Source organism: Dromiciops gliroides, chromosome 5 (genome assembly GCF_019393635.1).
Source record: "Dromiciops gliroides isolate mDroGli1 chromosome 5, mDroGli1.pri, whole genome shotgun sequence".
In the NCBI taxonomy this organism is placed as follows: Eukaryota; Metazoa; Chordata; class Mammalia; order Microbiotheria; family Microbiotheriidae; genus Dromiciops; species Dromiciops gliroides.
Window position 1 is genome coordinate 22,270,666 of NC_057865.1, and position 25,095 is coordinate 22,295,760.

Genomic DNA, 25,095 nt, shown 5'->3' on the forward strand with positions numbered 1-25,095 from the left:
GCAGGAGAGCGTCTGAGCTCTGGGGTGCTTGCCAAGGGGAGTCTCCTCACCGCTCCGGCCATGAGGCCGTCTATGCCGTAACTCTTGGACGCTGCCACAATGGATGCAATCAGCAGGAGGATGGTACCAATTAAGTAATGGAGAAGTTCCTGGAGGAGAGAAAGAGGCAGAGAGGTGAGGAGGCTGGCCCAGAAGGTCTTTCCCTAGGGTGTTGCTCATGGGGTGTTGGGTGGGGTAACTGTGGCATGAGGAAAAATGAATACCAAGAGAGGGACTCATCCCCTGACTGCAGGACAGCCCTCTTCAGGTACTACATGAGATAAGCCAGGAGCAAAGGGAGAAAATTCAGGGGAGAAAAGGAAAGGGGACAGAATTAAAACTCAACTCATCAAGAGAATGGCCAACAACTGCTTCTTGAAGACAATGCTGGCTTTGCAGAGAATGACAAATGATCCTCCTTCCCCTTCCCTGTCTCCAGGCAGCTAAAACATTCAAGGAAGGCACTTTATTCCCAGGGGGCAGAGGTCCCTTGCAGCTCTGGGTCTTTTCTGCCTTTAGAAAAAGTTCCTGGATGAACAAGGATCTTGAAGGAGGCTAACCATGCCCCTAATTCTTGTCACTGAACACAAAGAACCAGTGGAGTCCAGCAGCCGCCAGTATGCTGAAACAGGGAGAATTCAAGGTTCTTTGCCACACTGTCCTCTCCAGGTTTAGACCCCTGGCTCCTTCTTCATCTGTAAAAAGGGATGAGAGCTGCACCTAACTCATAGTTACTGCCAGGGTGAAAGGACATCATAGAGGAACCTCAGACAGAACTTAGAAGGGCACCAGCTGCTGCCTGTGAAGCCCTCAGCATGGGCCAATGGTGTCTTCCTCCTCGGCTCAGAGAGGATGCTCCTCACCCTGTCTCCCCCGTGTTTATGCTGAATCCCAGAAATGGATGGCCAATGTAGACCTGAGCAAGAGTCCCCTCTACATTAGGCCTGCTGAAGGGCCAACCAGCTTATGCTTGAAGAGCTCATGGGCCATTTGGAGGCAGCTTCAGTTCTTAGGACGTATTCCCTGGTGTCTAGCTTAAATCTCTCTCTCTGGTAACATCCATGCCTTCTGGGTCGGAGTAAAGCTAATCCTTTGTCCTTGTCATAACTCTTCAAATGTCTGAGTCTAAATATGGTGATCATGACCCACTCCCTCATCATCTCAATGCTCCAAGTTAAAATTTTCATTTCCTTCAAAAAGAACTCCAAACATGGCTTAGCAAGGAGTGCTGGAAGTCAGGAAGACCTAATTTTTAATCCCATTTCAGAGAAAGACTGGTCATATGACCCTGAGTAAGTCACTTAACTACTTTTAGGTCTCAGTTTCTTCATCTCTAAAATGGGAATAATAGCATCAGGTACCCAGGGTTACTGGGAGGATTAAATGAAACAATAGATATAAAGCACTTTTCAAGCCTTATGGTGTTTTAGAAACTCATGGGAGTTATGATGATTCATTGTTATTACTATTATTATTATTATTATTATTATTCTATCTTATGACCTGTAGGTCCTTTACTATATTGGTTGTACTTCTCTGGAGATCCATCAATGTAGAAATGCCTCTCCTAAAAGGAGGTGCCTGAAACTGGCAGTGATATTCTGAGAATGGCTTTCTTTCATCTCCAAGTGGACAACTTTAATGTGTCATCAAGGGGACTTTGCCTTTCTTGAGCCTACTAAAGGAGCAAGTTTCTTCTTTAATGCTCTGTCATGGTCCATTGGATTTCCCAATTCCAAACACTTTTCATTAAGTCCTGGACTGTGTCAAAAATTTATTTCACCATAATTAGAAACATTGATCACACCTTCTTCTTCCTCCTTCTTCCTTGGAACCAAACACCCACATTGGATGGGATAGAGGGTGGCATGAAACAGGGACTGGTGGTGTGGAACAGCAACCTCTAAGAAACTAAGATATGAGGGAAAAGCAGAAAATATAGAAAGAACAAGGAAGAGATAAAGCAGAAAAGGAAAACAGACATAAATCTTTCAGAGAGATTAAGAACAGAGTTCCTAGGTAATTAAAAACTGAAGGCAAGAAGGGACAGAGCATGTGACTGGCTTTGACTGACATCCTTATCCTGTCACCCCCTCCACTATCACCCCTATTCTGTACTTTCATATACGTATCACACAGACAATAGGGAAGCCAGAAGGAGTGTGATACTTTGGTATTACAAGGAGGAACCAGAAATGTTGGCCGGTGGCTTTGGGAGCTCACTGCACTCTTATAGATTCAGCAGAGATTAATTCATCAGTAAGCATTTATGAAATACCTATTGTGAGCCAGGCACTATGTAATAGAAAGAATGAAACAGTCTATATGTTCACCAACACTATTTGCTCCCAGGCAAGAGTCATGCCTCTGTTTCAATCAATTATGGTATCTATCTATAGATTCAGTGATCAATTTAAAACTTTGAGTTAAGCCCCTCCAAGCCCCAGAGTCTTTCCTAGGGGACCTTGGCTCAAAGGCAGGCTCCATACAAGTTTGGTGATTGACTTTTTTTGTTTTGGTTTTTTGGGTTTTTTTTTTTTTTGTGAGGCAATTGGGGTTAAGTGACTTGCCCAGGGTCACACAGCTAGTAAGTGTTAAGTGTCTGAGGCTGGATTTGAACTCAGGTACTCCTGAATCCAGTGCCAGTGCTCTATCCACTGCGCCACCTAGCTGCCCCTGGTGATTGACTTTTATTTATTTATTTGGCAGGGCAATAGGGGTTAAGTGACTTGCCCAGGGTCACACAGCTAGTAACTGTTAAGTGTCTGAGGCTGGATTTGAACTCAGGTACTCCTGAATCCAGGGCCGATGCTTTATCCACTTCGCCACCTAGCTGCCCCGTGATTGACTTTTATTAAGGACATTCTGAAAGAAGCCTTGTGATGATGAATAAGGCTCTGAGGCATCAATGAACCAGGCCTGGGAAACACTGCTATCATCTCTCTGGTAGAGAGATCTAGGCACTATCTAGACACTGTGCTGTGTCCCCCCCCCCCCCCGCCCCGCCCCACACATTTAAACATTTAAAAATGTTTCCCTTTGTTTCTATTTTTTCAAACATATTTTTTTAAGTCTATCAGTTTTTAAAAAGTTAGCCATCACCATTTGTCTCTACCTGTTATTTTGTAGCTAAGATACAATTAGATTAGCACAATGTGGGGCACATAGTAAGCACTTAATAAATGCTTATTGACTGATCATTCAAGTCACAAGGAGAGTGTTACAAATGGGCTTTTTTATCACCTTCCCCCCTAAAATTCTCAGCCTGTTTTGAAGCACTATAGGATGGAAATTGGGGTACAAGCCTACCAGCCATGAGATCTTTCCTTAATCAGCAAGAGGCAATCACTGGCAACGGACAATTTAGAACAGGTGCTAAATTAAGGGACAAAAAAAACCAAAACAACATTTGGAAAGATGATGGGATCACCTCCCTGTCTCCTTCCCTCCCTCCCATGCCAGTTACCAGGCAGAGCCTCCAGACTCGTACAGCTCCCAGCTGCATGCTACTAGCTTGCTTACCGCCAGTGGCCAGCTGATACAGGTGAACACCCTGTAGATGCAGAAAAGATGGACCAGGTAGAAGATGAGAATCATCAGCAGGTCACACATGGTGACCACTTCAAAGTAGCTGTATGCGCTATAGTCAGTCCACAAGGAGTTCTTCACACAGATGAAGGCAATGAGGAGGGAGATCTGCGGGAAGAGATGCAGAGATTGGAGAGATCTCTCCCAAAGGGAGATACACTTCACACTGATGTGGTGGAGAGAACTCTGGACTCAGGTGGGCCAGGAGTCCTGAGCTTCAGTCCTGCCCCAACACTAAGTGACTTCCCCTTCTCAGAGTCTCTTCATCTTCACTGCTGCTATGGGAAAAAGAACCCATACCACTTTCTTCAACAACCGTACATTAAATGCCTCTGAGGCTGAGAGGACAAAGGAAAAAAAAAACCCACAAATGGGGACCTGCCCTCAAGGAGGCTACATTCTACTGACTGTAGCAAGGTTAAGTAGCTTGGAATCACTGATTCATGGGTTGCGAGCAGAGGTTCTTTTTTTTTTTTCTAAATAATGAACATTTTTATTTATAGTTTTGGGTTCCATTATCCCTACTTCCCCTCTGCCTTCCCTGAGGTGGCAAACAATTAGATATGGGTTATGCATGTGTGATTATATAAAACATGACCATATTTGTAATTTTGTACAAGGAAGCTTGATTAAAAGTAAAAAAATGAAAGAAAGTGAAAAATAGCATGCTTAAGTCTGTGTTCCATCAATATCAGTTCTTTCTTTGGAGGTAGGTAATATATTTCATCAATAGTTGTTTGGGATTGTCTTGGATCATTGTATTGTTGTGAATAATCAAGTCATTCACAGTTCTTCATCAAACAATATTGCTGTCTCTGTGCACAACATTCACCTGGTTCTGCTCACTTTCACTATACATCAGTTCATACAAGTCTTTCCAGGCCTTTCTGAAACCATCCTGCTTGTCATTTCTTATAGCACAAAAATATTCCATCACCACATACACCACAGTTGTTTAGCCATTCCCCAATGGATGGGCATTCCTTTGATTTCCAATTCTTAGCCACCACAAAAAGAGCTGCTATAAATATTTTTGTACCAACAGGTCTTTTTCTCTTTTAGGGGATGTCTTTGGGATATAAACTTAGCAGTGGTATTGCTGGATCAAAGGGTATGCTCAGTTCTATGGACATTTGGGCATAGTTCCAAATTAGAGAGCACAGGTTCTTAATCAGGGGTATTTCTTAATTGGGGGTACAGACTGTCCCCCACCTCTGTGGATTCAGAGAGTCTGTGAATTTGGATGAAAAAAAAAAAAGGACAAGCACATTCTTGCTAACATCTAGCATTTCTTTCAATTATTTAAAAACAATTTTGAGATGGGGTCCATAGGCTTCACCAGGCTACTAATGGGGATCATGACAGTAAAAGGATGCAGAAGGAACCTTGGAGGTCGCTGACTCCAACCCCCCACCCCCTGACATTTTTTAGAGGAGGAAACTAAGGCTGAGGTGGGTTAAGTCCCTTGGTCATAGCTATATATAGCAAGTGTCAGGTAGGATTTGAACCCATAACTTTTGGGTGGGAATACTAGACAAGCCAACAAGCATTTTATCAAGGCTTCTGGGGACACAAAGAAAGGCAAGAACCGTTTCTGCCTTCAAGGAGCTTACAGTCTCCTAGCATAGTGCTTGGCACATAGTAGGTGCTTAAAAAGACTTACTGACTAACACATTCCATTACAAGATGAATATGATTAATCAGGAGACACAGTCAGTGCAGTGTCAATAATGAGAACCTTTAGTAAAGCCTGTTAACCTGGACAGCTCCTCCAAGAGGCAGTTCATTGTCTCCAGGCTCCCTCCAGCAGAAAAAGGTATTCTTCAGTAAAGCACAATTTACCCAAGGGACCCAGCTCTGGTGCAAGTGACTGATGGTGAAGGGCATCTTCCAGAGTCCCTCCTTTGGGAGAAACAAGCCAACCCCAGGCCCCCCAGTGGGTCTCACTGAGCCCTTTGGCCAACCTGAGACGAGCACACACGGTGTTTTATTGGGGGGTTAGTTTGTACTTGAATGTCAAAACAAACCAATGTCGATTCTGAGACTGGGCCCACCTCAATATTTGCCTATCCCCCATTGCTCCTGCATACTGGGACTATGCTTCACTTCTCAGTTCCTCTTCAGTCAACCAACCAGAATCAAATAGTGATTCAGACCTTGGGGCTTTTCAAAACCCCCGAAGACAAGGTTTCACTCCTTTGCAGCAGAGTGAGCTCTGGATGTGGGCCACACGCCCATCCCCCAAACTGCCAGGGCTGGCCACTGAATCACAGCATGTGGCTGGGCTCTGTGGCCTGTATCAAGGCCTCTCCAATTTGTTCTGGTGCCACCCTTAAGCTGGTGGCTCAGCTCCGGGAACTGGAGGCCCAGGGGTTTCTACCCAGGGTGGGAGGAGATACATCAACTTTGTAGGAACTCAAGAGACCCCAGCATGTCCCCACCAAGTGCAGAGACGTTCACAACCTGGCCCAAGGAGATAGAGGCTGGGTGTGGGGTAAACCTGGCCTTGCAGTTAAGAGCCATCCCAGAGGGGCTGGGCTGCCTTGGGAGGTGGGGAATGCCTCTCACTAGAGGTCTCCAAGCTGGCTAAACACTTTGCCAGGGATTTTTTTTCTTTTTTTTTTTTTTTTTAATGTATGAGGTATTTTATTTTTTCCATTACATGTAAAGATAGTTCTCAACTTTTGTTTATACATGCTTTACAATTTCAGATTTTTCTCCCTCCCTCCCCTCCCTCCCCCCTCCCCTAGACAGCAGGTAATCTGATATAGGTTATATCTATATATCTCTATACATATACATATAGATATATATATACACACACACATATATATACACATAATAACATTAATCCTATTTCTGCATTAATCCTGTTACAAGAGAAAGAATCAGAGCAGTGATGCAAAACCTCAAAATAGAAAGAAAAAAAAAACCAACAGCACCCAAAACAAAAGAAATAATATTGTTCAATCAGCATCTATACTCCACAGTTCTTTCTTTCTTTTTTTTTCTTGGATTTGGAGATCCTCTTCTATCATGAGTTCCCTGGAACTCTTCTGTACCATTGCATTGGTGAGAAGAATATAGTCCATCACAGTAGGTCAACACTCAATGTTGATGATACTGTGTACAATGTTCTTCTGGTTCTGCTCATCTCACTCATCATCAGCTCACGTAAGACCCTCCAGGTTTCTCTGAACTCTTCCTGCTCATCATTTCTTACAGCACAATAGTATTCCATTGTATTCATATACCACAACTTGTCCAGCCATTCCCCAATTGATGGGCACCCCCTCAACTTCCAATTCCTTGCTACCACGTAAAGAGCAGCTATAAATATTTTTGTACATGTGGGTCCCTTTCCCCCTTCCATGATTTCTTTGGGCAAAAGACCTAAAAGTGGGATTGCTGGGTCAAAGGGTATGCACAGCTTTATCGCCCTTTGGGCTTTGCCAGGGATTTTATAGCAGGATTCTTATTCCAGCGTGGGCTCCATTAGACAGTCAGCCTTTGAGGATGTCCCTCTGCCTGGGATTCTGGGAGCAGTATGAGATAAGGCTAGAGGACAGCTTGTAGAAGGAACTGAAGGTCAAGAAGAGGTTTGCAACTTAATCAGGTGTTTGTCATTTAATCAGGATGTGAGAGGAAATCCTTGAAGACGCTTGAGCAAAGGAGGGATGTACAGGTCCACATATACGGCATTCTTTTGCTCAAACTCCTTCCTTCCTTCCTTCCTTCCTTCCTTCCTTCCTTCCTTCCTTCCTTCCTTCCTTCCTTCCTTCCTTCCTTCCTTCCTTCCTTCCTTCCTTCCTTCCTTCCTTCCTTCCTTCCTTCCTTCCTTCCTTCCTTCCTTCCTTCCTTGCTTCCTTCCTTCCTTCCTTCCTTCCTTCCTTCCTTCCTTCCTTCCTTCCTTCCTTCCTTCCTTCCTTCCTTCCTTCCTTCCTTCCTTCCTTCCTTCCTTCCCTCCCTCCCTCCCTCCTTCCCTCCTTCCTTCCTTCCTTCCTTCCTTCCTTCCTTCCTTCCTTCCTTCCTTCCTTCCTTCCTTCCTCCCTCCCTCCCTCCCTCCCTTCCTTCCTCCCTTCCTTCCTCCCTTCCTTCCTTCTTTCCTTCCTCCCTCCTTCCTCCCTCCTTCCTTCCCTTCCTCCCTTCCTTCCTTCCTTTCTCCCTCCCTCCCTCCTTCCCTTCCTTCCTTCCCTTCTCTTCTCTTCTCTTTCTTTCTTTCCGGGGCAATGAGGGTTAAGTGACTTGCCCAAGGTCACACAGCCAGTAAGTGCCAAGTGTCTGAGGCCAGATTTGAACTCAGGTCCTCCTGAATCCAGGGCCCGTACTTTATCCACTGCGCCACCTAGCTATCTCTGCTCAAACATTTTCAGTGATTTTCTATTGCATCCTGATTAGCCAGCACCTTGCAAAGTCATCCATTTTAGCCTTACAAAAGCCCCTGGTCCCTAGGAAATGTCCTTCTCTGTCATAGTGAAATCTGTTTTTTATTTTACTGTGTTCCTAACAAACAGTAAGTGGTCAATAAATGCTTCTTACCTCCCTTCCTCATTTTTTTTCATCGAAGTATGACCTTTGGAGTTAAACCATGGAATGACAGGATTACAGATTGGGACCTAGAAGGGACTTTAGAGTCGCTATCTCAACCTGGGAGTCCATGAACTTCAAATCATTTAAAAAATAATTATTTTTCAATGTAATTCGTTTCCCATATAGTCTCCTGTATTTTATTTTATCCATTTAAAAATGTATGGGTTTGGGGGCAGCTAGGTGGCACAGTGGATAAAGTACTGGCCCTGGATTCAGGAGGACCTTAGTGCATACTTAATAGTGACCTGGAAGTCTATAAAGCACCATCTTCACAACCCCAAGAGGCAAGTAAAGCAAATCATACTTGATGGATAGGGAAGCCAGCACAGAGAGGTTAAGTGATTTGCCCAGAGTCACACAGCTGGGATGTGTCAGAGTCAAGATTCCAGCTCAGGTCCATTGAGCCCAAATCTAATGCTCTTTTCATGATGAAGTTAGCTCTTCCCTAACTCAGGATGAAATGTCAGGCTGAAATGCATTGCTGCTGGGTGAACCAGTGGATAGAGCACTGGCCCTGGAGCTAGGAGGACCTGAGTTCAAATGTGATCTCAGATACTTACTAGCTGTGCGACACCCTGGACAAACATCTGAGGCTGTCTCCAGTCACCGATGTATGTTTTGCTACTGGACCCGGATGGCTCTGAAGGAGAGAATCACAGCCCTCCCTGACTTAAATTCATTGCAAGTTGACACCACCTCCCAATGTCCCAGTCCTCTTTGAGAACAAAGGATAAACAACAACTAGTGAACAGTGGAAAACCAGGGCAGAAATTCTGTACTGAGGGAGTCCAGAAAGATGTACGTCCCTGGGGGAGACTCCAGAATAATTACAGACCTGTGTGAAGCACTACTTAATGCTAAGGGGAATAATACCAAATAGAGTCAAGAGCCCGCCTCGGAGTCAGGAAGATCTGGGTTCAATTCCTGTCTTTGACTAATTGTGTGACCCTGGACCAGTCACTTCACTAGTACCCTAGGCAATTGTACTAGGAGAGAAGGTGGAAGAATTTCTTACACTGATGAAATCCACAGGGACCAGGGATCTAAAGAACTTAACAAAACACCTGTGCCCAAATCACCACTTTCCTGTTAGTCTTGCCTTGGACGACCCTCCCCCTTCTGGCTTCCTTCCCAGAACCTAATCTCCTTCTTCCCCTTTCTGTTAGAACTCATAACAGAGGCAGCAGAAAGAACAGATTACTCCAGGGAAAGGTAAACTCGGTCTCACTCTCACCAGAGGCCGAATTATCTAATAACACTTCAGAGAAGATTCTCCCTTGGGAGTCTGTCAAGCAGGGTGAAATTCAGAATATGGCTACGCCAAGATCTCAGCTCCCCAGCCTGTGATTCTTGGTCCAGGACATTGGCCTTGACTGTCTCATACTCCTATCGGCAAAGAAGAGCCCTGTTTGAACAGGCCAGATTTTGGAGCAAGGTTTGAGGCAGACAGTCATAGATGGAGCTATGAGGGACCTCAGAGGCCGGTCCATTCAAAAGTATGGGGTTGTGTTCTGACCTGTATCTAGTGGGGCCCAGATCCACCATGCATCTTCTCCCCACCCTAAATCATCACTTTCCATATCTGGTTCTGGGATGAATTCTCCGTTTCCCCGTCTATGAAATGGGAGGGTTGAACCATTTCATGCTGAGGAGGGATGAGTCTCACCAGATGACTCCAGCTTGGGGGGCCAAGAAATCAGTCAGTGGCCTCCCTTGGAACCTGTTGCCTTTAAAGCCTGTGCCCAGCACCCAACGGGCCCAAGGTGCTTCTCTCTGGCTGAAGGTGGCACCAGATGCCTTTGGTTCAGAAGCAGGGAGGAACAATGAGGTCACTCTCCCTCTGCATCCTGGCCTCAGGATGGAGTTTCCGAAGGAGGGGCCGCTGGGTGGAACCCAGGGAGGAGGGCAGAAGGGGCTCAGGTAAAGCCTCCACAGACTTTCTGGGAGAGCCCTGGGAGGAAAGAACAAAGCGCATTTGTAAACACACAGAGGCCAATGAATGAGGTAACTTGGGCCAGGGGAGGACAAGCTTGTTAAGTTCTCAGATTTAACTGAATTCTGTGTTGAGGTGCATGAAAACTGCCTCTGTCTGCAGGGGTGTGGAATCCTAGGATCTTAGACCGCAGAGCCATCTAGTCCAACATCCCCATTTTGTAGAACAGGAAACTGAGGCTTGACAGAAATTTGGAATCTCAAAATAGAGAGAGACTGAATAGCTGTGTGACCCTCAACCCAGGGGGACCCCCCCACCCCACCCGCCCCTATGCACCTTAGTTTTCTCGCCTGTCAAATCTGTAAATCCTGGTGGTTGTGAGGTCTGTGCTCTGCTGAGGGGGAGTTGTTATCGGGAAAACCCTATTATGCTTTCAAAAAGACTTGGGGAAACTTCAAGCCTATTCCACATCAAGAATCAGCACAGAAGTTACTAATTCCTCCCACAGTCCCACTGCATATTTGCATATTCAAATATGTGGGATTTTAAGCAAATGAGATACTAGATACTTCCCTCTCGGGGCCTCATCCATAAAATGGGCACGCCCTTCCATCTGTGAATCCATAATCCCATGTTCTCTATACCCCCTCCAGTTTCTGGAGCCTACCCCCTTCTAGGAGTAATCCAAACTGCCTTAAATTCATCTCAGACTTGTTCTGTCAGTTCTCAGCGCACAAACCGAGAGGAAGCCAATTTAGGCTGGATGTCAAGAAAAATCTTGTGGCTGGTGGATGGATAGAGATCTGGGCCTGGAATCGGCAAGACCCGAGTTCGAATCCCACCTCAGCCACTTAATAGCTTTATGACCGTAGGCAAGTCACTATCCTCTGCCTCAGTTTCCTCAACTGTAAAAAGGGGTTAATAATAGTTACTTTGCCTCAGTGGGTAATTGAGGTTTCTCTCATTTGTAACATGAGGAGGTTAGACTCAATGGCTTCTGAGGCCTCTTTCAACTCTGATATTGGGGTGGGGGGTTAATGGGTGTACCTATCTGTGAGACAGGGAAGCTACCTAAGTGTGCCCAGGTAAACTCCAGCCCCATAAACAAGGTCTTCTCAGGTGCTTCAGACAAGCTTTGAGAAGATGGGGGAAGAAAAAGGGAGTCACACACTTTAAGAGCAAGAAAAATCTTGAAGTTTATCTAATCCAATCCCCTCATTTTTCACCCATAAGGACATGGACTCACCCAAGGTCACAAAACTAATTTGGAGGCCAGAACTAGAACCCAGACCTCCTGACTCCCAGTCCTCTTTCCCTGATCACACTTTGTAGTTAGAATAGCTGATCTTCAAAAAAAAAAAAAAAGGCAGTGATGAAAGATGAAACTATTTACAGTCAAATAATTTGAATGCCGACCCACCATCACCTCCATGTCTAGCACCTCGGCTCCTCACTCATTGTTAAACAAAGTGATTATTACCAACTTTACCTCGACAAATGGTTGATCAAATGAACAACCCAAACGAGGGGACATATCCTAAGTGAAACCACGACACCCAAACTATTTACATAAAAAAATACAAACTCTAAGACAGCACCTACAATGAGCAGGGTTCAAATGCAGCCTCAGTGACCTAGGGAACTTTGGTCAAGACACCTGAGTCCTGGGGGTGTCAGATCCCCGATCTGTCCAATGAGGAGTCTGTCCTAGAAGCTCAGACCCCACCTTCTTCCGCAAGAGGCCCCAGTGTTCCCCCTCCCCCCTCACTGCTACTGCAGTAGTTTCCTCTGAAATTACCTCCCATCAACCCTGTCTATGTCTTCTCAGTAGAGTGATTTGCATTTGGTCTCCCCCATTACACAGCAGGCTCCCGGAGGGTGGGACTGGTTTTAAATCTTTCTTTGTATCTGTAGGCCTTAACTACGTGCCTGGCAATCAGCAGGCACTTAATAAATGCTTGTGGAGGGGCAGTTAGGTGGCGCAGTGGATAAAGCACCAGCCCTGGATTTAGGAGGACCTGAGTTCAAGTTCGACCTCAGACACTTGACACTTACTAGCTGTGTGACCTTGGGCAAGTCACTTAATCCCCATTGCCCCACCAAAAATAAAATATTTATTTATTTTTAGTGAGGCAATTTGAACTCAGGTCCTCCTGACTCCAGGGATGGTGCTTTATCCACTGTGCCACCTAGCTGCCCCCCCAAAATTAAAAAAAAAAAATGCTTGTGGAGAATGCTGGCCTCTGGGGTCCCTTCTTGTCCTAGACCTGGGTTTTATGGTATAATGGGAAGAGTGTTGCAGTGGGGCAGAGTTCACAACCTCTCTCTGACACTAACTGCCTCCTTGAGTGAGCCTCAGTTTCCTCCTTCATTAAAGTGATGGGGTTGGACCACACATGCTCTATGGTCTCTTTCAACTCTGAGGGCCGTGGTCTCTATGGCCCAGATGGATGCATACCCTTGACTCTTCCTGCCATCTTGATTTCCAGATGGCTTTGATGGGACTTTAGGTCCCTGACCAGGCCTCTGAAAACACTGGCACCAAAGAAATCAGAAGGAGCCCAAGGTACCAGGCCAGTGTGGCACAGCAGAGGGTCTCCAGACAGACATGCCGGGAGCACCTGGGTGACCCCGGACAATTAGTTTGATCTCTGTGAGCCTCAGTTTCTTCATCTCCAAAATGGGAGTGAAGCCTTTAGATAACCCATATACAGGTTGTGAGGATTAAATGCTGTACCGTACACAAAGCACTTTAACCTTAAAGTGTTACTTAGATATCAGCTATTCCTGTTATTATGTCAGACTTTAGGGAGAAGAACTCTGGATTTAGAGTCAAAGGATGTGGGTTCAAATCCTACTCTTACTAGTTATGGGAATTAGGCACTTTCTTTAACATAGTTGGGCCTCGGGTCCCCCCACTGCAAAAGAGGGGAGCTGGGGAAAAGATGTGTAGTTAAAATATTCAAGCTTGGCCTCAGAGACATTAGGCAAATCACCTCATATCTCCAACCTCAGTTTGCTCATATGTAAAATGAAGTGGTTGGGTGAGATGACCTTTCACTTCTAGCTCCATGATCCTATTTGAGAAGAGATGAGAGTAAGTACCTGTCTTCCTTCTTGGCAGAGGTGGGGGATTATGGGTATGGACAACAGCACATACTCTCAGACTTGTTTGATGTCTTGGTTGAACTGTTTTGGTTTTTTTTTCTTCCCCCTCTTTTTTTTTTTTTTTTTTTGCAGGGCAGTGAGGGTTAAGTGACTTGCCCAGGGTCACACATCTAGTGTCAAGTGTCTGAGGCTGGATTGGAACTCAGGGGTTCCAAGACCGGTGCTTTATCCACTGTGCCACCTAGCTGCCCCCCCACTTTCTTTTTTATTCTTTGTTCCAAAGGATAGTCCCCCCTGGGTGGGGGAAAGGATATATTCAGATATTAAGATGATATAAAAATTATCAATAACATTTCATTCTTTTAAAAAAACTAGGGGTTGAATGATGATCTCTATGGTTCCTGTTCTAACTCTCTGTCCTAGGAAGTATGATCCTCTCACCTCTGCTTTAATACTTATACCTGGGGGGGGGGGTGCAGCTAGGTGGCGAGTGGATGGAGCACCAGCCCTGGAGTCAGGAGTGCCTGAGTTGGGATCTGGCCTCAGACACTTAACACTTCCTAGCTGTGTGACCCTGGGCAAGTCACTTAACCCCAATTGCCTCACTTAAAAAAAAAATACTTATACCTCGGTAGCTTCTCCAACATCTCCTTGTCACTCCTCCCCCAACATTACTGAGGAGGAGAACTATGATATTACAACAGGAAGGGGGCCCAGTGTCAAGGGGCGATGTTCCATGGGCAGTTAAAAATAGGAGGACTTCCTTGTCCTTGAAGTTACTTTCCTTTCCTTTTTTGAAGTAAACAGAGTTTAAATTCAACACCATTCCTTAGTTCCTCAGTAAACAACATCCCTCCCTCCCTTTATCCATCCATCCTTCCATCCCTCCATCCATTGTTCCTTCCATTCTCTGGCTTCTTTTGCATTTTTTACCTTAAGTTCTACAGATACTCAGGAAGGAACCAGAACCTAGGGAAAGATAAGACTAGAGATGGGATGGTAGTGGTTAGTGGTGCCTCTATGATGGAGAAGATGGGAGGGGATAGGATAGAAGGTGCATATCGAGGGATTGGCCTTGGTAAGGAGAAAGGTCACCTCTTTATCAGAGACTGGAGTAAAGGTGGGAGAGAGTGGGATGATGAAAGGATCTGGGGCAAGAGGGAAATGGGGAAAGGGGGAATGGACTCTCTGAAGCTGTTCTGTTTTTGTCATCTTTCCCTTTCTTTATCTCTAAACCACAGATTGTCTAGAAGACCCAAAGACTGGCACAGATCCAATGGTGACTTCAGGGAGCAAGATGAGAGACTGGGAACCACTGGGGTAGTGGAGAGGAAGACCTGGGAGAGAGGGGAAGCCCTTTCTCAAGATGCTTTCTTTATATGTGAGGCAGGGACGGCGTGTACAAGGTCTATAGGTTGTTTCTCAGCACAGCCTGTTAATTGGTGTCCAGGACGTGGTTCAAACACTTGAAGAGCCACAGCTGTCCACGGCATGAACAAAGAGCTAATTTGGGCATCGGGCCCCACATCCTGAGCTGCTCCTCTGGATACTTGCTTCCCTTTATTCTGCCAAGTCGCTAGGAGGAGCACACAGATGGACGGTGCCCTGCCCCAGCGGGGTCAGCAGGCATGGAAGCCATGAGGAAAAGGGAATCCAGAGCTGAGAACCCGGGCCGGGTTGTTGCTGCCCAGCCTTCTAGAAAATGTAATTCTGAGGCTGTCAGGACACACATCAGACATATAACAGTTACTCATGTCCATCTTTAAACATATTTTCTTTTACTAGATCACAATAAGAACATAGCTCTAAAGCTGGAAGGGCCCCTAGAAATCGCGTGGTCTGTCTCATTTTATAGATGAGAAAACTGAGGCTCACAGAGAGGAGAGAACCCAGGTATTCAGTGTCAGAGGCAGGATTTCAATCCAGGACCTGTTCGCTATATTGTGCCAATATCTTTTGTTTTTACCTCTTCTTCGCTTCCCATTACATGCCTCCTGTTCCACTACCCAGAAAGACAGTCTTTTGAATAAAGAATAAAAAATCAGGGGCAAAAGGCAGTTTAGTCAAAGTAACCAACATGCCCCAGCCCATATTGGTGTAAAAAATGAGGAAGGACAGGGTCTCAGCTTTAGGCCTTATGAGTAAGGGAGCCCACATCCTGGGGGCCTCCCCTTTCTTAGCACTTGAGGTATGCTACCATGGGTGTCTGGTCTGAGGAACAGGAACCTCACTGTGAAGGGGGGAGTTTGAATTTGGGGGAGAGAGAGAGAGAGAGAGAGAGAGAGAGAGAGAGAGAGAGAGAGAGAGAGAAAGAGAGTGAGCGAGCTAGAGTGACAAGGAGCACACCGTCCTTAGCCTGATGCTGTCCTGTTCTGGCCATCAGTGTTGAGCAGTTGGGCCCTGGAGGGGGAGGCCCTGGGCTGGCTGGAGATTCAGCTCTAGTGTCACTCCCTATGTGACCACCCCCCTGAGCCTTGCTTTCCTCCTTTATAAAATAAGAGAGTTGAACTAGGTGGTACCTGAGGTCCCTTCCATTTCTAGAACTAAATAATAATAATAATAATAATAACTGCACTTATATACTGCTTTAAAGTTAACAAAATGCTTTTTTACAAATATCTCATTTGATCCTCACAACAACCCTGGGGGATGAATGCTGTTATTATATCCATTTGATAGATGAGGAAACTGAGGCAGACAGAGATTAAGTAACTTGCTGAAGCTGGATTTGAGTCTGATGTTCCTGACTCTAGGCCATAGTGTTTCATCCATTGCACCATCCAGCTTCCAAGAGTGAGTTTGAATACATCTTCTTATGACAGGGAGGGGGGGGGAAGAGGAGGGGAGCCTTTGTTCAAACTTCCCTAGATGGCTTTTTTTTTTTTTTGCAGGGCAGTGAGGGTTAAGTGACTTGCCCAGGGTCACACAGCTAGTATGTGTCAAGTGTCTGAGGCAGGATTTGAACTCAGGTCCTCCTGAATCCAGGGCTGGTGCTTTATCCACTGAGCCACCTAGATGCCCCCACCAGCCCTCTTTTAAAAAGCCATCTGGGGAGGGGGCAGCTAGGGGGCTCAGTGGATAATGCACCAGCCCTGGATTCAGGAGGACCTGAGTTCAAATCCTGCCTCAGACACTTGACACTTACTAGCTGTGTGACCCTGGGCAAGTCACTTAACCCTCATTGCCCTGAAAAAAAAATTACATTTGTGTAATCAATATTTATAGATGTCATAAAAACTGTGATACTTGGGGGCCTTGGAGTTAAGAAAACCCAAGTTCAAATTCTCCCACAGATACTTCCCACTAGCATGACCCTGGGAAAGTCTCTAGGTGACTCAAGTCACAGAGAATCTAAGAGGTCTGTCCCTCTTTCTGTGTGCCTATGTTAGTTCCTATCACCACCACCACCACCACCATCATCATCTTCCTCTCTGCTGGTATTCCTTTCACATTTTCAAACTACAGCCCATTCATTCCTCTTTCCTTCCTGTATAATTCTTGTCAAATAACCTAGAGACCTTTTGATTTTTTAATATTTTGTGAATACCAGTGCAGTACACTAGAGATGTCCATGTTTTTTAAAATTAAAATTTTTGTGGGATATCTTTTGTTTTTATATATCCTTGACTGCTCTCTGTAAATTTCTTCCTCCTCTTCCTAGAGGGCATCATACCTCAAAATAAAGAATGTTTAGACAATTATTAGGAACTCTTTTGACTGATTATATGCCAATAAATTTGACTATCTAAATGAAATGGATGAATATCTACAAAAATACAAATTACCCAGATTAGCAGAAGAAATAAAATATTTAAATAACCCAATTTTAGAAAAAGAAATTGAACAAGCCATCAATGAACTTCCTAAGAAAAAGTCCCCAGGACCAGATAGATTAACAAGTAAATTCTACCCGCCTTCCAAAAAAAATTTTAACCCCCCCCCCAAAACAAACCAAAAAAACCCCAAGTGAATTCCAGCAAACATTTAAAGAATAATTAATCTCGGGGGCAGCTAGGTGGTGCAGTGGATAGAGCACCGGCCCTGGAATCAGGAGTACCTGAGTTCAAATCCAGCCTCAGACACTTATACTTACTAGCTGTGTGACCCTGGGCAAGTCACTTAACCCCAATTGCCTCACTAAAAAAAAAAAAAAAGAATAATTAATCTCAATACTATATAAATTATTGGAAAAAATAAGTGAAGAAGGAGTCCTATCAAATTCCTTTTATGAGACAAATGTGGTGCTGATACCCAAACCAGTAAGAGCCAAAACAGAGAAAGAAAATTATAGACCAATCTCACTAATGAGTATTGATGCAAAACTTTTAAAATACTACCAAAAAAATTACAGAAATATATCACAAGGATCAAACACTATGACCAGGTGGGATTTGTACCAGGAATGCAGGGCTGGTTCAATATTAGGAAAGCTATCAGCACAATTTACCATATCAATAACAAAAGCAACAGAAATCATATGATTATCTCAATAGATGCAGAAAAGGCCTATGACAAAATACAGCACCCATTCCTATTAAAAACACTAGAGCATAGCAATAAAAGGAGCTTACCTTAAAATGATAAGTACTATTTATCTAAAACTATCCGCAAGCATTATCTGTAATGGGAATAACCTAAAAGCCTTCCCAACACAATTGGGGTAAAGCAAGGATGTCCATTATCACCTCTATTATTTAATATTGTATTAGAAACGTTAGTTATAGCAAAAAGAGAAGAAAAAATTAAAGGAATTAGACTAGGTAATGAGGAAACAAAATATCACTCTTTGCAGATGATATACTTAGTAATTTTAGAAAAGTTGCAGGATACAAAATAAACCCAAATAAATCATCAGCATTTCTATATATTACCAATAAAGTCCAGCAACAACAGATGGAAAGATAAATTCCATTTAAAATAACTGTAGGGGGCGGCTAGGTGGCGCAGTGGATAAGCACCGGCCCTGGATTCAGGAGTACCTGAGTTCAAATTCAGCCTCAGACACTTGACACTTACTAGCTGTGTGACCCTGGACAAGTCACTTAATTCCCATTGCCCCGCAAAAAAAAAAGAAAAAGAAAAAGAAAACTAAAATAACTGTGGCCAAAAAAAAAAAAAAAAAAGAAATAAAATACAAAAGAATGGGGTCTAGCAGTACCAGATCTCAAACTGTATTATATTTTTTTTGGAGGGAGGGCAATGAGGGTTAAGTGACTTGCCCAAGGTCACACAGCTAGTAAGTGTCAAATGTCTGAGGCCATATTTGAATTCAGGTCCTCCTGAATCCAGGGCTGGTTGCTTTAATCCACTGTGCCACCTAGCTGTCCCTCAAACTGTATTATAAAGTGGTAATTATCAAAACAATCTGGTACTGGCTAAAAAATAGATAGATCAATGGAATAGAATAGATAGAAATTATACTATAACAAATGACTGTGGTAATCTAGTATGTGATAAACCCAAAGATCCAAGCTTTTGGAACAAAAATTCATTATTTGACAAAAACTGCTGGGAAAACTGAAAACAGTTTGGCAGAAACTAGGTATAGACCAACGTCTCACACCATATACTAAAATAAGGTCAAAATAGATACACGATTTACACTTAAAGGATGATACCATAAGCAAATTAAGGGAGTATGGAATCCTTTATCTGTCAGATTTATGGGCAGGGGAAGAATTTATGACCAAAGATATAGAGAAGAATGTTTAGGAAGGAAGGATGAGAGAGAGAAGAAGGAAAAAAGAAAGGAGGGGAAGAGAGAAAGGAAGAGAGAAAAAAGGAAGGAAAAAAGAAGAGAAAAAACATTGGTAAACTTGATGAAGACATTGAAAAAATTTGACATTATGTGCAATGTTTTTTAATCATGAACCCTCATCCCTTTGAGGGGGTAGGGGGAGGGGTTTTCTCATATCTCCGGGGCTGTCTATATAGTCTCCATCACTCTTGCTACATGTCTGGCCCACTTCCTTTTCTATTATACATTGATTATATCTTTGGTGTTATTTCCTGTGTGTACATCATTATTTAATGGCGTAATGTGATGTAGCCCATTTACTCCCCTTGTCTTTCTCTAAGGCCTTGTGAGGAACACATACTTTTGATTCTACAGGTTCCTATTCATGATACATTATTCATCGTAGGTCAATCATGTTGGAAGAGCAAGGGCTATAGGGTTGACTGATGGACAGCCCTTGTGTTGCATGGGTACCCACAAAATGTCACAAGACTTAGAGAAAGGTCCCTAGGATATTAGTGGCTCTTGAATAGAGGCCTTATCTTATGGGAGGGCACAGACAAGAGAAAACATGGAAAGACTGTGATCTGAACCACTGGAGGGAATTCTTATGTCCATAAAATAGCCACAGCCATGGAAATCTTGACATTTCTACAATTTGTTTACTTAACGGATAGCTAGATAGCACCGTGGTTAGAGCACCAGGCCTGGAGTCACGAAGATTCGTCTTTGTGAGCTCAAGTATGACCTAAACACTTATGAACCATGTGACTAGCAAGTGAAGGAAATGGCCAACCACACCAGTACCTTGGCCAAAAAGACCCCAAAAGAGGTCACAGAGAGTTAGACAAGACTGAAATGACTAAACAACAACTTTTACTTAACATTAAGTCCTTGGGAACAAACCTCCTGTTAAAACCTTGTTTCAGTGGGGAAAATACCATTTTACCACTTCTAGGAAATGTGAGGTCTGCCTGTAAGGTAAAAAGGCCACTGTCCCTTTGTCAACCACAACGTGCTAGATAAATGTAAGTTATTACTATTATTTTTGAGTTGCTTCCAGACGCAAACCGCGGCCCAGAGGAAGCAGAGGTGACTTTTCTAACTAACTCTTCCGAAATGTCATGTTGCTCAGTTTTTCCCAAGTTGAGAGAAAGCTCAGTTAGCTTGGGAGGCGCTGAAGGTGTGATGGTGACATGAGGCAAGAAACGGGGAAGAGGTTCTAGGAAACAACCAGCCTTGATCATCCTTCCCTTGTCATCACCTGGGCAGAACAGTGCTTCCCCTACACACACACACACACACACACACACACACACACACACACACACACACACACACACAGCCTGGACTCTGGGAATGGAGGCCATGGTGACAATGGTACAACCTAAGCCCAACCACCAGCTTGGAGATCTTTCCTGACCATATGGAGACAGAAACACTGGCTTGGGGCACTTTCCTTTTTTATTTGTTCAGTTACTTCAAGGCAAGTAAATAAGTATTTGTGATGTGTTTGTTCCCAAGACAGTGCCTGCCCTCTGGAAGTTTACACTTTAATGGGTGAAACACATGGACTCATGAATAGGAGCTAAAAAGTGGTGGGGGTGGGGGGTGGGGGAAGGGACCCACACGCGGTGTCAGAAGAGAGAGATGGTCCAAGGCCAGGAGGACAAATGCATGCCGAGTAACCAGAAAGAAGGTGTGATGGCCTTTTCCCCCAAGAGTTAGAATCAAATAAATGTTGTCTCAAAGACTATGATGGAACCAAGTGATCACATCAATTTGGGACTTGTGTCTGGAGTTGACCCACAGTGGCAGCCCTATCCACCCCCTCCCCCATACACCAACATGGGGGTACTCACTAGAGTTTGCTACAACGTTTCTACATTAATAGCCCATTTTTAAAGACAGAATGGAACCTCTAAACTTTGCCCATCAATGTCTGAGGACTGGAAGGATGACACAAAGGTCACCCCATCCATTCTCCTGGTTCCAAACCTCCAACAGGGATGCATGGTGTGGCAGACAGAACATAGGTCAGGAAGACATGGGTTCAGATCAAGGGTGTGCTGGTAAATGTTTAGCAACTGGCTCTCTGGGAAGAGGACAGCTAGGTGGCAAAGTGGATAGAGTGCTGGTCTTGGAGTCAAGAGAAGCTGAGTTCAAATCTGACTTCAGACACTTACTAGCTGTGTCACCTTGGGCAAGTCACTTAACCCTGTTTGCTTCCGTTTTCTCATCTGTAAAATGAGCTGGAGAAGGAAATGGCCAACCACTCCAGGATCTTTGCCAAGAAAATCCCAAATGGGGTCAGGAAGACTTGGACACAACTGAACAAGAGAAAATCTCTGGGAAGAGTGGGATATGTATTGGATAATACCAGGACCCACCTCACTGGGTTGTGGTGAGGTTCCAATGTGTACATCAAATGCTTTGTAAACCTTGCACATAAGGGACCATGGGATTTCAGAGTTGGAAGAGATCTTGGAGATCTAGGACAACCTCTGAATTTTACAAATAAGGGAACTGAGGATCTGAAAACTGAAGGGATCTGCCTAAACTTAGGCCCCTAATAAGCAGCTGGTTCTCTGACTTCCAACTCGAGTTCCCCCCCCCCCCATAATAATATGTAACCATTGGAGTGACGCCATCTGCTAGAGAGTTACTGTAGGAAAGCTCCGCCATGAGGAGAAGGCATCTGAGGGCAAGCCATGCAGCTTTTCCTTGGTGTCAGGAAGTGACATTTGCTCATGAGTACTGTCTATCAAAACTACCAGCCAATTAGCTTGGAGCTGTGTGTTCATGTGGACAGGATGTTCCCAGTTGCACAGGAGGCTTGTGGGATGAAGAAGGGGCGAGGTTCACTCTCTTTCCTCAGGATTCTTGTGGAGAGTAGAGCAGAAATGCAGGCTCCCTGAGATAGACAGCTGAATCTAGGCCTCTTTCTCTTCACCAAATTCTTATTCTCCTTAATAAATGCTTAAAAGTCTAAACTCTTGCAAAAGCTTATAATTTATTGGCGACCATTCATTAGATATTTTAGACAGACTAGCTAGAATTTTAGCCCCTTACAAATAGCACATGCTATATGCCTCATACTGTACTAAGCACTTTACACATAATTATCTCATGTGATCCTCACAACAACCCTGGGTGGTAGGTGGGGTTACTAACCCCACTTTACAGATGACGAAATTGAGGCAAAGAGAGTATGTCTTTTGCCTAAGATCACACAGCTAGTAAGTGTCTGACACTGGGTTTTAACTCAGGTCTTCTTGACTGGGTCCAGGACTCTCTATTCACTGCCCTAACTATGTATTCCAGGGGCTTGTGACCTTCGAAGTGCCCTGTGATTTCCCAGGTGTTCAGGGCTCCCTCCCTTGATAGCTCTCTCCACACTTTTCGTGCCATGAGAGTCTTATTTGTGTTTTCCCATCAACCCTCCCTCCACTCCTCCATTCTTCATGGGCAGCCTCATCATCCCTCTCCGTCATGTCTTGGCCACAGCAGCTCTTTCTTGTATCTCACCCCAGAAGCTGGCACTAGGATCATTTTGTTTGGGATGTCACTTTTTTTCTCAACTCTTTAAAAAATGCTACAATTCCACCTTGGATGCTTACCAGCTGTGTGATGAAGATCAAGTCATTTTGCATCAAAGAGTCTCAGTTTTCTCGTCTGTAATGGGGGTAACCTGTCTATAGACAAAGAGAATACTTCCAAGAGGTGGAGGTGAGGAGAGAATCAACCACAGGGTCAAGATTGTGAATGGAGGAAAAGGAGGTCAAGCAAAGGCAACAGAATGAGAGAACAGGGCGAGTCAGAAGGACTGGAGGTCATGGCAAAGAGGAAGAATATAAGCTTAGGCAGTGAGACAGAAGAACAGAAGGTTACAATCAGTTACCCCAAAGTCACCCTTAAAGCAAAGGCTTCCCCACCTTGCTTCAAGAATGGTAGAGAGGGGAATTTAGACATGGGCTGGACTAGGTAGCTTCAGGTCCCTGCCAGCCCTTACATTCTGTGATTCTCAGTTTGATAACAATGTATCTGGAGGAGCTGGATTTGGGGTTTGTCTCTGATATCCTGTGAATGCTACTGATCTGCAGCTCGTCCCTTTGAGCTGCTTATTTCTGAAAAATTTTGTGGAGTAATTTCCTGAAAAATGATTGTCAGCTTCTTTCTGCATTTCTCTTTCTGCATCTCTCTCTGCATATCACACACACACACACACACACACACACACACACACACACACACACACACACACAGATCTGAGAACTCAGACTCTTTCTCTCCACTCTGTCTTCCAGCTCCATCACCTCTGCATGTGATGGTTGCACTTCCTTTTCCAAGTGAGTGGTCCTTGGAGCTTGTTTTGCTGCTTCCACATCTGCCCAGAAACCTCACATTCGGGGATTTGGTGTCTTTTTGCTTCCATGCCTTTGATCACATTTCCCACTGTTCCCTTTCCTGAGTGTTGGCTTCTATCAATTGATCTTTACTGATGACAGAGTTCTCATTATAGATCTCAGATATTTCTTTACCAGACCCTTCTTCATTTCCTTTTTTTTTTTTTTTTTTTTGGCAGGGCAATGAGGGTTAAGTGACTTGCCCAGGGTCACACAGCTAGTGTCAAGTATCTGAGGCTGGATTTGAAATCAGGTCCTCCTGAATCCAGGGCCAGTGCTTTATCCACTGTGCCACCTAGCTGCCCTTTTCACTTCCTTTTGTGTGTGTGTGTGTGAGGCAATTGGGGTTGTTCCTTGGCTAGGGTCACACAGCTAGTAAATGTTAAGTGTCTGAGGTCAGATTTGAACTCAGGTCCTCCTGACTCCAGGGCCTGTGCTTTATCCACTGTGCCACCTAGCTGCCCCCCTTTTGGGATCTTTTAATCCATGACTTCTCAATGTCCAGGGTTGGGTTGGCTTGGGTTGTGGGGTGTGTGTGTGTGTGTGTGCATGCGCGCGCATGTACTTGTCCATTTCCTTCTTTCCTTGGCGTCATCTGAGAGATTGTTCTCATTTAAGACTCTTTGGTTGTTCCCCTTCTTTTCTCAGCTTCTCCTTTTTGTTGAACTAATTAGGTGCTATTTTTATCTAATTTCTCTAAGGAAGATCGAGGAACAGGGGTCTTTCTCAGCCTCACACTCTGACATCTTGCTAGAATTCTGCAGGCTTATTGTTCAGTGCTCCCTTTCACTCTCCCTATATTCTAGCCACAATGGACTATTATTATCTGTCCCTCTCCCCAGTCAATATCCCATAGCCCCACATCTGTCTCTTTACCTCTGCCTCTCAGGATGTCTCCCTTCTTTCAAAGGTCTGCTCAGGTGCCACCTTCCCCATGCAGACTTCCCAGATTGCTTCCTCACCAAGTTGTGTGTGTTCTCTCCCCATCCTCAAATTATATTCACTCTAATGTGCACATTTTGGATGCTAACAGTCAAAAATAAGCTCTAAGAAGGCAGGAACTGTTTCCTTTTGGTCCCTCAAAACCAAGCAAAATGCCCTGCATAGTGGGTGCTTAGTTCATGTTGGCTGAGTTGAATCCAGAAGTCCCACAGTCTAAGCTTGTCTGTGCGTGTGCGTGTGCGTGTGCGTGTGTGTGAGAATGAGGGTTAAGTGACTTGCCCAAGGTCACACAGCTAGGAAGTATCAAGTGTCTGAGTCTGGATTTAAACTCAGATCTGCCTGAATCCAGGGCCAGTGCTTTATCCACTGTGCCACCTAGCTGCCCCTCCTCAGTCTAATCTTAAATGGACACCCCACCTCCCATCCTTGACACATAACTCTCAGTCAATCCAATCAGTCTGAATCAATCTGGCGTCTTTGGGCGTTGGCAAAAGCCCACTATTTTCTTATAGACCTTTGCTTATAGATACTTTGCTTCATTAAGAAACATAGTTTCCTTAAATGAAGCAATCATATTACAGATACTTGTGACTAACAAAATGAGAAGAGAGAAAAGAAATTGAGTGACACATTGACAAAAACTAAAGGGGGCAGTCCCCTTTAGGAGGAGGACATTACAAAGAAAAACTAAAGGGGGTTAGTCCTCTTTAGGAGGTGGATATTACAAATAGTATATGCAACAGGAAAATGTC

The 25,095-nt window shown here is 44.4% G+C and overlaps 1 protein-coding gene across 2 annotated transcripts in view; it reads right to left on the reverse strand.

Annotated features, from left to right (window-relative positions):
- Positions 1-25,095, reverse strand: part of CMTM7 (CKLF like MARVEL transmembrane domain containing 7) — a 59,343-nt gene that overhangs the window by 5,853 nt on the left and 28,395 nt on the right. Inside the window, exons 2-3 of one of the 2 annotated variants that reach the window (XM_043967996.1) lie at positions 3,562-3,735; positions 51-149 (exon numbers count right to left, since the gene is read on the reverse strand). In XM_043967996.1, the coding sequence (XP_043823931.1) occupies positions 51-149; positions 3,562-3,735 (273 nt within the window). Of the gene's footprint in view, positions 1-50; positions 150-1,750; positions 1,951-3,561; positions 3,736-25,095 lie in introns of those variants that run through there. The other variant, XM_043967997.1, reaches the window with a different exon arrangement.